Consider the following 12,081-nt stretch of genomic DNA (forward strand, 5'->3'; position numbering starts at 1 on the left):
CTGATGAATCAAGAGCCAACTTCCCACGTAGTTAATAGAGCTAGTACGCAGACTATGCATATCGCTAAGAAAACATCTGGCTAGTTGGTAATATGTCAGCCATTATGAATAGTTGCATGACAAAATAAAAACAAATTGAGGACTAAATAAAAACAGGCATTGGCATAGCCAATAGGTCTCGCCTTTGGGACCTTATAAGTGTTATACACACTGTTCTCAGGTACAAATAGTTTGGTGTTACAAGTAGAGTCACATGATAAAATTGCCACAGCAAAAGTCTTCTGCAATCCTATTAAGGCCCCACATGGAGACTAAGTCAGGAGAATTGATAGTAGGTACAGAGGCACGTACCAAATGGTCACGGATGTTTCGGGCTCTTTGAAAGAAAACAATGGTTGTTGTTTAGCAGTACCAGTGGCTTGAACTATAGGCCAATGTTTTTTGATGATTTTGTTGATTTTGTTATGTGTATGAAAAGTAGTCACACAAGGAATTTGTTCAATCACTTTAGTGGGTTGAACATCAAGCAAGAAGTCCTGATGATTATACCAGGCCCTTTTGAGTGATCTTTTAATCAACCTACAAGGATATCCACGATGCTCAAGTTTCTTAGCTAAGAGATCGGCCTTCCTAAAGTAATCAGAACGAAATCGGCATTCCTGCTTATATGCAGGAATTGTTCAAAGAGCAGTCCGTCATTGAGAACTTTAGGATGACTACTTGTATTTTGTAATAAAGTATTACAGAAGGTTGGTTCGGTATAAAGTTTGGTTGCCAGTTTGCCCTCACGCGGAAAGATAGTGAGATCTAAAAAAAAATCTATCTGATCCTTACTAGAATGGAAGGTAAAGGTCAAATCAGGAGAGCAAGAATTGAGCCATTCAACAAAAATTGTCAAATTTGCTTAGTTTCCAGTCCAAATGAAAAAATATCAGTGTATGGTTTCCAAATATGTACATTGTTGAAAAAGGGGTTCACTGAGTAGTCATATATGTTGCGTCTCTCAAAATGTTAGAACTGGGGGGGGTCTCTAGTTGGCAGAGGTAGGTACCTTTGTCCAAATAGGGACCCTTGCTTCTAGTCTGGGTAATGGAGTACACTTCTAAAATAGCCCCTGCTCACCCCCTTGGTAGCTTGGCCAGAGCAGACAGGCTTATCTCTGAGGCAGTGTGTAAAGCATTTGTGAACACATACAGTAATACAGTGAAAACAGTACAAATGGACACCACACCAGTTTAGAAAAATCAGTAATTTTTACTAGACCTAATGTAGGCGAGCATGATCTGCTTCTTATGTTTACCCCCACTTTTTTGCTGATATCTCATTGTTTTCTGCTTAGATTGACTGGGATCCTGCTAACCAGCACCCCAGTCTAGCTTCTTTCTCCTTTAAAATTGATTGCATATACATTAGGTACACTCCAGATTGAATACTGGGGTACCCTTATCAGTCCCTAGTATATGGTACACCATGTACCCAGGCTATAGGTACCCCAGAGGCCTCTCAGTGGCTGCAACATGTATTATGCCACCCCTGAGAGACCATTCAAACTGACACCACAGGGCTTCTACTGCAGCCTGTGTACGGTGGTGCTTGCACCCCTTACGTAGATATAGGTTACCTATATCTATCCTAAATCACTCTGCACATATAAACCTATCAGTCACCCCTATGGCAGGCCTTATCAATCCTGAAGGCAAATCGCTGGGTTTTGTGTGAGAGGGTGCCCATGCATGAGCAGAGTTCCTCTGCAGCCTTCGTAATCTATTCTCTGGGGTTGTCTGTGATGCAGCCAAACCATATATTCTTAAGTGCATTATAACCTTGCGGTAAATGCTAACTTTAAAATGGCTGCACAGAAACATGCCGTGTTTGGTGTCAAACACCTTGGAATCATACCTCCACACCAGTAACTGGTGTGGGAGGTATGATTTCTCCCTTGTAGAACCACTAATGTGGGTCACCCGTCTACCCGGTACCAGCTTTCTCGACTGGGCAGCACAAAATGGATGCTGCCAGCCACAGACACGAGTCTGCCCTCTTGCTGCTGAGCCAAGCTCGAGCAGGGGAAGGTTGGACAATAGGTTTACTGTCACAAGGAGGTGTGACCACCTCCCAGACAGGCTTTTGTGTATTGGGGCTGGGTGGGTGCACTCTGAAAGTCTGCACTGGGGGCACATTTGGTGTCCCTGTGCATAATCCAGCTTAAACCGGTTGCAGGAGCCATTTGTTCCTGCTCATGTGTGAAACTGGACAAAGGACATGGTTGTAACCACCCCCCCAGAGTTTGTCCAATCCCTTCCTTGGGAATAAAGTAGGAAACCTGACTACAGGACTTTAGATTTTACCTGGACTAAACTCTGCAAGCAGAAACCAAGTACTTTGACGGTCTACACTTCGCTGGATGACAAAAGAATCTCCCTTGGAGTAAAGGAGTTACTCCCAGGAGCCCCTTTAACACCTCTGATAGGTTTGCAACTCACCAAGCTCCTGAGGACTCCGAAGATTTCTGCAATACATGAGGTGGGTTCCCGAGCGTCCCTGAGGTTGTTCTGACCTCAGCAATTCTGAGACCAGTATCCCTCGTGGGGACCGTGCAACCTGAACCCCTGTGCACTGTGTACTTTTGCAGCTGCACATGCTTTTTGGTGATCCCTGAGGCTGTGCTTTGGGCTATGTGTAGTCCTGACCCCGAACAATATTTCCACCAAAGATTTCCGGCCTCCACTCCGCAAGTGCTCCGTGGGCCTGTACCTTGTGATTCAGCTCGAGGTCCCTTCGCGATCCCTGGTCCGTTGACCTGTGGGTCCCTGTGAAGGTAACTTTGATTTCTGTTGGGCTTCCCTGGTTGCTCCAGACGTGCCCTGACTCCCCATAGCTTCGAAATTCGCCAGGACCTTGCTGGTTCTTACCGTAACTTGTTTCCTCTGCCTGCTTGGGTTGTATTTGCCAAGGCTTGTTGGTTTTCAATCTGGACACTGACCCCTCAGCACTCGACATCCTTCGTGGGACAGCTCACCTCCGGACTTTGTTCGCCGTCGATGTCTCCTGGTCCCCGTGGCAGCAGAGTCAAGCATCCCATCTTCACACCTGAAGCTTCCGACATCGGTGGGCATTCGTCTACCGAGCCCCTGGTCACCCTGAAGTGACCCAGACTCTGTCCCCTTTGCATTCAGGTTCTTCTCACATCGGATCTAGGCTTGGATTCCACCGGACACTTCATCTTCCCGGCAGCAGCACTTCTTTGAGTCACGCCATTGAAAACGACAAAGGTTTCTGACACCACTTGACCCCTATGCACCCGGCTCCCCTGGGATAGGTAACACGGGTACCTCGGTACTCACAAGGGTGCTGGCCTTAAAACCTTCTTTGTTCCAAAGGGTTTGCTTGAAATCCCCTCCGAAGTGTCCTCAAACTGTAATTTTCCAACCGCGACTTTCACATAGAGTTGTATGGAACTTGCATCTGTGTTCACACACTGCACCCGTCCTCCAAGGGTCCCCTGTGTCACTCCTTTGGGTGGCTCCTTGGGGTCCCAGTGATTCTACGTGCATTAGGCACTGTCTAGTGAAGGCGTTATACTTAAACCATTTTTTTAGTATATGGTTCGGTCTCCCCCGGAGCCCTCTGTGTATTGTGCTATTTATGATTAAGTATTGTGTGCCTTGTGCTCTAATCTCTTATAGATGTTAGTAGAGTGTTTAGTAATAAATACATATATTTTATATAGCTCTTATGTGGTTCTCCTTTCATTTGGTTATTCAGGAGGTTCTGATCTGGTAAAACATGCTGCTTTACATTCCTTCAAGACTTAGCCTGCAGGCTGCTCTCCATAGCTACCACTAGGATAGCTTTCATAAAGGTTATCTTTGACCTAATAATCAAGAAGGGTTGTTTGGACTGGTACAGGGTGCCCACTTTAATTAGTGGACAGCATATACCAGTCCAACTTCTTACACTTAACACAAGACCAAACGACAAACATCCACAATACTGTAATCAAAAATAAGACTTTAAAATGGTAGAAATAGCTCAGTTCAATGTAGATGGCAAACGCAACACTTTACTCTCAAAGTACCTTTGATGCGTCACGCAATACAAACAGAAGGGTAGCAGGGAAGGTGAGGCGTCTGTTCCTTGCTTTGGGGGAGGTGATGCGTCAGTTCCTTACTGGAGAGGAGGTGGTGTCGGTTTCTTACTGTGATCCGGTGCGATGCGACAAGATGGCGCCGCGATGCGACAAATTGGCATCTTGATGCGATGCAACAACTTTGGATGTGATGCGTGCACGCCCGACGGCTGTGCGGCGAACTTGGTAACTTCTGAGCCGCGACCGGCCCTGCGACACGCTTCTCTGGTAATGCGACGGCGACCTCTGTGGCGGCGACATGCTTCTCTAGTGATGCTATGCTTTTTAATGATGCAACGGCGAGCAGCTACGGCACGCTTCTTCGACGATGCGACGGCAACTGCTGCGGCGGCGACATGCTTCTCCTCATTGCGTCGCGCTTCCAGCTCCCAGCGACTCACAGTATTCTCAGAGGGCCCAAACAACAGTAGGCACCTCTCTACAGGCAGAATTGCCTCGATGCAATGCGACAATCTGGTGCGATGCGACAAATTGGCCACTTGATGTGATGCAACAACGTTGGATGTGATGCGTGCACACCCGACGGCACTGCGGCTAACTCGGTAACTTCTGAGCCGCGACAGGCCCTGCGACACGCTTCTCTGGTGATGCGACGACGACACGCTTCTCTGGTGATGCTATACGCTTAGTTGTTGATGCAACCGCAAACAGCTGCAGCACGATTCTTCGGCGATGCGACGGCAACTGCTGCGGCGGCGGCACGCTTCTCCTCGTTGTGTTGCTCTTCCTCAACCTAGCTCCCAGCGACTCGCAGTCTTCTCAGAGGGCCCAAACAACAGTAGGCACCTCTCTGCAGGCAGAATTCCTCAGCAAGGGAATCCAGGGGAGCTGGTGGTGAAGTCTTGTATCCCTGAGACTTCAGGCAGGAGGCAAGCACAGTTCAAACCCTTGGAGATTCTTCTACAAGATTGCAAAAGTCCACACAAAGTTCATTTTCACCTTTCCTTGGCAATAAAGTAACCACTGCAGGCCCACAGCACAGGGACAGACTCCTCCTTGCAGCTTCCTTGGTTCTTCTTTTTGACAAAGGTTCGTTTTGATTCCCAGAGTGATCTAAAGTTCTGGGATCTGGGCCCCAATATTTATACTGCAAAATCCGTTGTCCTCTGAATGCAGAGGGTGCCTGTGTCCAGCCAAAACCAGTTATTGGTGTACTCTGCCAGTGCACAACTTCATCCTTTGTCAGTGTGGGCCAGGGTCATCAGATGCACCACAGGAGGTGGAGCCAGCATTGTGGAAGGCAGGCAGAGCCCTATTCAGGCTCAGGTGCTACTCCTCCCACCACTCCAAATGCAGATAGGTCTATGCAGCCTTGTGCTGACTCATCCTGTCTCCTGGAGCCACCCCAGCCCCTGTCACTCCCAAACCAGACATGGAATACTCAACCTAGCAGAGGCAGGCTTGAATGGTTAGGCAAGAAAATACCTACTTTCTAAAAGTGGTATTTTCAAACACAAAATGTTAAAACCAACTTCACTAAATGATGTGTTTCATCATTCTGAGTTCAGGCATACTAAACTCAAATATCTACCTTTTTCCCTCAGTCATTTAGGATTATAAGATGTTATAAAAATATTGACCTTTCTGGCCTATGCGAACAGGTAGCCTTGCAATAGTGAAAAACGAAATTGGCTGTAATTCATTATTAGGACATGCCACACACATGTCCTACTTTTTACATACAATGCATCCTGCCAATGGGGGTACCATGGGCCTACCTTAGTTGTGACTAACATGTAGAAAAGGGAAGGTTTAAGGACTGGCAAGTGTGTGCACTTGCCAAGTCGACATGGCAGCCCCAGGCTGCACACAGGCTCTGCAATGGCAGGCCAGAGTCACATTTTACAAGCTGCTTCTGTGGGTGGAACAACCAGTGCTGCAAGCCCACCAGCAGCATTTGATTTACAGGCCCTGGGCACACATGGTGCACTAGGGTCTGACAATTAAATCAAATAAGCCAATCATGGGGTCACTCTTCCATTACATGTTACAATAGCGAGCATATGCACTTTAACACTGATCAGCAGTGGTAAAGTGCCCAATGTCAGAAAACCACCAACAGGTCAGAAAAAAAAGTACAGGAGGAAGGCAAAAGGTTCATGGATGACCCTGCAAAAAGTGCCAAGTCCAACACAAAGTGATCCACATTCAAAATTACAAAATTGGGGGTATAAGAAGCTCCCATGGAAGTAACCTTGATTTGTCAAAAAAAAACTCGCCATCTAATTCAAAATAATTATGAGTCAAGGAAGTAGTCAAAAGATCAATAATGAAGGTTGATGACTAGGAAATATTCTAAGGTAAGGAATCTGTGGTTAGATCGAGAGTTTCCACCAGATAAGGTGTTACTGAAGGTAAGTAACGTATTCTTCAAAATGCCACATGAGCACCAGAACGAAGAAAAGTGAGGTGTACTAATTTGGGTAAGCAGCATTTTTCTAAGTTGCATGACAATTCGAAATACTAACAGGACACTAGCCCTGAAGAAATCCTTTGTCCTCAGGGGTAACGGATTAGGCAAAACCATGCTAACTATATAGAGAGATAAGAGTCCTAAAACCCTGAATCATCCTTTTAAACTTGTGGGAGTCTAGAAAAATTTAAATGAATACCCAACACTGCAAAGTCTTAAAATTGAAGAATGGCACTGTACTCCCAAAGAGGGACAGCATTGTTTGAATAAACGAATCTAATGAGAAAACCATAATCTAAATTAGGCCCATCGTAGACTGGTGTTATTGTTGAGTAGCTGCACTATAAAGAAACATACCACCTTGTGTGAGAGAAGGATTTCATATTTTTTATGATCTACATTATGAGCAACGTACTGAAGTAGGTTAACTTCCTACCACATAGAATTTCTTTTGTCTCCCCTGCCCTCAATCCAGGGGTTATAGGTTTCATTTGTTTTACTATAGTAGTACAAAGTCACTAGAACCTTTTCATTGAACCAGTAAGGATCATATTTTCCTGCAATATGCATTTAACCTAAAACACTATATTCTTGTAAATGTGTAGGTAATGGTTATTTGTGTTTTATTTTCTTTAAAGTAGTGACCTGTTTTCTTCCTGTTATTTTTGTGGTATGCAATAAAAAAAATAACCATAGCACTGCTTGCCCTCTTTAGACCTGTTGTCTTTTTTTCTGTTTGAGATTCAACACGCCTTAATTAATCTGTTTTGTTTTGGGGTCTGGAGGTTTATTACACCAAATGTGACTGAACAAATTTAAGCAAGAATTCCCAGTGAATTGAAGTAGTAATACAAAGCCCTTATACTGTCTTGAATATTCACATAACTTATTCTACCTAGAGATGCTTCTGCTAGTTACGGAGGAATCATTAAGATGTGTAAATATGTAATTTAGCCAACTAACCACAGACTAAAGTGAGGACTTGACAGAAATAAGTGTTTTAATTATACATGTCTTTTAATATCCATCCCTTTGCTTCCAGGAGAATCCCAGTGAGGATGATGCTTCAATCGTCGACAAGATTTTCTCCTCACGGATAATAAAAAAAGAAGTATGTACTTCATTTGAATTCATTTATTTGCCTGTTTTTCTGCTTTTGTAAATTTGTAAACAGTTGGAGTGTGCAAACACATTAACCTTTTATCTTTTAGACATCTTCTGGAATTCTGATAGAAGAAGAAGAATTTTACGTGAAGTACAAGAACTAGTAAGTGCTTTGATTAAACATGCATAACAATCTGAATGCCCAGTGGTGTTTACTAAGTTATCCTTTTGATGAAAAATAATGCATTCTTCTCTTGTGGTCCTTTGCATACATTACTTTTCTTTCCGTATAACCTTTTCTTTCTACTTGGAATGTACTTAGCTGTCTATAACAGAACAGTAGGCAAATAAAAGCTCAACACAAAAAAATACTTGAGATTTTTATAGTAACCACTGTTAATTCCCAGTTCAGACTTAAAAGGATAGAGTCCTCAAAATATAACGTCTCACCCTTAACGTATCAAAGCTTTCTTCATCATTGGTGACCTCTCACACTGAGGTAGGAACAATGCCACTCTAGCGGACTCAACCGAGGGTAAGAAATGCCATGGGAGATCTTATAAATCGTGTTTCAGAACAAATACCTGGGTCCTGTTTGAAACAAAAATCGTTAAAAATACCTAAGGGTTCTTTTATTATTATTATTTTTTTAATTATTTATATTTGCATTTTGAATGTCTCAACAATACAGTCATGTAATTAGCAACATTCATCCCTCTACTCCCGCCCCTCCACAATCGAGTTTTACTAGTACAAATCCAATAATACCTGTGCAATGACCCATCTCCCGATAAACCGACCTCCCTAAGTTCCTCCTCCCACACTTTCCCTCCGGTGCCCTCATGACATTCTAAATTTGCAACGTGCTCATCCCTCACCCAGTCCCCCATCACCACCATGATAATGCCTCAATCCAGACCAAACCCTGCGAAACTTCCTAGGACACCCTCTTGATTTATATGTCACTCTCTCGGCCGCCATGTAAAGGTCCAGCCCTGTTCTCCATTCCTCCATCTCTGGGGGAGTCGGTGACCCCCAATGTTTTGCTATGTCTCTTTTGGCTACTACCAGAGCCAGGACCAGGAAGATCAGTAGGGGTCGCGGGAGGTCCACATCATTAGTCATTCCTAGTAACGCCAGCTTAGGCTCCTGCGCTAGCGGGAACCCCAGTATCTCTCTCAGTTCCGCGAAGACGTGGTTCCAGTATACTTGAATCACTTCACATGCTCATATTATATGGAAGAAACCTCCACCCTCCCCATTGCAACGGAGACATCTGGAGTCCTCTATTTTTCCCATTTTATGGAGTCTCACACAGTCATAGTAAGTTCTATGGAGCACGTTGTATTGGATGAGGCGGAGCCTGGACTTAATTGCCACTTCTCGAGGGTGCATCAACACCGTGTCCCAATCTAGGTCGTCCAGTGCTCCCACATCACCCTCCCATGTATTTCTAAGTTTCGCCAGGTCCCCCAGCATATTGTTGGTTAGTGTTTTGTAGGTGAGTGAGACTGCCTTCCCTGGAATCTGTTCCTGCAGGAGCCTACCCTCCAATGGTGCATACTCTGGGAGTCCCGGCACGTGTATGTTCTGTGCTCTCCATGCATGGCGCAACTGAGTGTACTTGAAGAGCTGTGAGTGTTGGAGCCCCAACTCTGATCTCAGAGCCGGAAAGGATTTTAATATCCCCTTAGCGATCACATCTCCGATGGTCGATATCCCAATGTCGTCCCACCGTTGAAATCCCTTAAGTTTGTTGAGTTCGGTTAACCACGAGCAATGCCATAGGGGCGTCTGCCGGGTAGGCGTCTCCACCTAACCTGTACGTCTCATGGCCATACTCTATGCCCGTAGGGTTATTCGAGTCGCTGGAAGCATTGTCTTCCGTATTGAGCCTCCGTATAGGTAATGTAGCAAATTGTGTGGGGACAGATGATGGCGCTCTAGGGTGTATGTAGGGTGATCTGCTTGGGCATGTAGCCAGTCATTAATTGGAGTCAGGTGTTCCGCCCAGTAGTATGCTTCTAGGTTCGGGAGTGAGATACCTCCACTATATTGGTGCCTTTGGAGGGTGGTCAGCGCAATTCTAGGTTGTTTGCCTAACCAAAGAAAAGCCCTGAGATCTGTGTGGATCTTTCGCAACAGCGTCTCCGGGAGTGCATAGTATTTATTCTGGAGGGCGTATAAATATTTTGGGAGAATAATCATTTTGTACATGGCCGCACAACCCAGGAGTTTGAGCGGTTGATGTCTCCAGCTTTCCATATCAGCACTAGAATTCAACATGACTCTATCTATATTTTTTTGTAACGAGAGCTTCTTGTTTAGGGTGATGTAAATCCCGAGGTATTGGAAGCCCTCGGTTGTTTTAATCAGTTGCTCGGGCAGAGTCGTCCAGCGGTCACCTCCCCCCGGGTCGTAAAGGATTGATTTATGCCAGTTAATTTTATATCCGGCGTAATTACCATATTGTTCTAGCTCCAGGAATAGCTCTGGGATAGTGGCCCTCGGGTTGGTGATGTACAGGAGCACGTCATTCGCATAGAGGGATAGCTTCTCCTTGCCTAAATCTGTCTCCGTTCTTCTAAATCCAGTAATCTCTGTGTTTTGCCGGATTCTAGCTGCAAGTATCTCGATGGTGAGTGTAAATAAGAGGGGCGACAGCCCTGAGGGTTCTTTTATTATTGAGTGGCTGTGGTATTGTTTTAAGTATTTTTCCTGAAACAAGATTTATACGAACTCCTATGGCATTTCTTTCCCTTGGTTGAGTCTGCTGGAGTGTCATTGTTCCTACTCCAGTGTGAGAGGTTGCGAATGATGAAGCATGCCTTGATATGTTAAGGGTGAAACGACCTCTCAAATAGCTTTTGATGACCCTATCTCCTTAAGTCTAATCTGTGAATTAACAGCGGTGACTATAAAAACCTTGAGTATTTTTTTAATGTTGATTTGTTTTAGCTAGGAGGATATACTTGAGGATTCCCCTCCATTTATCTCTCACAGGGAGGCAAATAAAAGCTTTATTACTCTACTAGCAGCCCGTCCCGATGTTGTCCGGGAGCAATTAGGCTTCAGGGCCCCCGCCCGCCCCGACGTTGTCCGTGGGTCCCCTGGAGCCTTCCTCCATATATTGCAGTATTCTACCTCTGTTTACTTTGTACGCTTTTGTAACCTGCACACGTAACTTTTTCCTCCTGTAATGCACCGTTTGGCTCACTTTTTTAATGCTCCGTATTGCTTCCTCTTGCTACCTGCACACGTCACTTTTTCCTCCTATACCTCTAAGTTTACTTTCTACGCTTTTGTAACCTGCACACGTAACTTTTTCCTCCTGTAATGCACCGTTTGGCTCACTTTTTTAATGCTTCGTATTGCTTCCTCTTGCTACCTGCACACGTCACTTTTTCCTCCTATACCTCTAAGTTTACTTTCTACGCTTTTGTAACCTGCACACGTAACTTTTTCCTCCTGTAATGCACCGTTTGGCTCACTTTTGTAATGCTCCGTTTGCTTTATCTTGCTCACGATTTTCATTTTTGCTTCATTTTTACGCCGCTCACCGCTCCTAAATAAATAAATAAATAACCTACCTCATCCGCCGCTCACTGCTCCTCCCCGCCTGTCCGCCGCTCCTCACCGCCTGTCCGCCGCTCCTCACCGCCTGTCCGCCGCTCCTCACCGCCTGTCCGCCGCTCCTCACCGCCTGTCCGCCGCTCCTCACCGCCTGTCCGCCGCTCCTCACCGCCTGTCCGCCGCTCCTCACCGCCTGTCCGCCGCTCCTCACCGCCTGTCCGCCGCTCCTCACCGCCTGTCCGCCGCTCCTCACGCCTGTCCGCCGCTCCTCATCGCTCCTCCCCGCGCCATGTCCGCCGCTCCTCCTCGTGCTCCTGGACGCCACTCCTCCCCGCACTCCTCACGTCGGGCACTCACGTCGCGGCCGGCGCTTCTTCCAAGGGACTACTTTTTTTTCGGTACATTTTTTAAATAACGTATATTTATTAGGTTTATATAGCCTATGTCCATCTGCACACCCTGACGATTACAACGATGTATCGGGTGTGTGGATTGGCGCTGTGGTTCCCGAGTTTACCCACCTCAAAGGTTCAAAGTTCTTCCTTTATAACAGTAGTATAGATTTAAAGGTGCCCCTTTGTTATTGTATGTTTACTTGTTGGTTTCAGGGTGTACACCTTGTTTTTGCTTTGGTGAATATTTGGATTAGTTCTGGGAAGTTGTGACACTTTATGATTCCCAGGCAATCTTGTCTGTGCAGTCACTTGTGTATGGATAAATGTACGCACACAGTTCTGGGAAAATGCTACAATGCATTTGTACCTATTAACTGTGAGGTTATATTTTGCTGACATTATTCACGCTGCATGTTCTGGGGTAATTACTCTTAAAACAAAACTGC

The 12,081-nt window shown here is 45.4% G+C and overlaps 1 protein-coding gene across 2 annotated transcripts in view; it reads left to right on the plus strand.

The window, feature by feature from the left end:
* The window catches only part of CHD9 (chromodomain helicase DNA binding protein 9), a 2,123,706-nt gene that overhangs the window by 441,770 nt on the left and 1,669,855 nt on the right, over window positions 1-12,081 (plus strand). For both annotated transcript variants that reach the window (XM_078670246.1, XM_078670247.1), the window contains exons 8-9: window positions 7,606-7,674; window positions 7,775-7,830. In XM_078670246.1, coding sequence (XP_078526372.1) covers window positions 7,606-7,674; window positions 7,775-7,830 — 125 coding nt within the window. The remainder of the gene's footprint in view (window positions 1-7,605; window positions 7,675-7,774; window positions 7,831-12,081) is intronic.

This window comes from Lissotriton helveticus, chromosome 12, assembly GCF_964261635.1.
Source record: "Lissotriton helveticus chromosome 12, aLisHel1.1, whole genome shotgun sequence".
NCBI classification, from domain to species: Eukaryota; Metazoa; Chordata; class Amphibia; order Caudata; family Salamandridae; genus Lissotriton; species Lissotriton helveticus.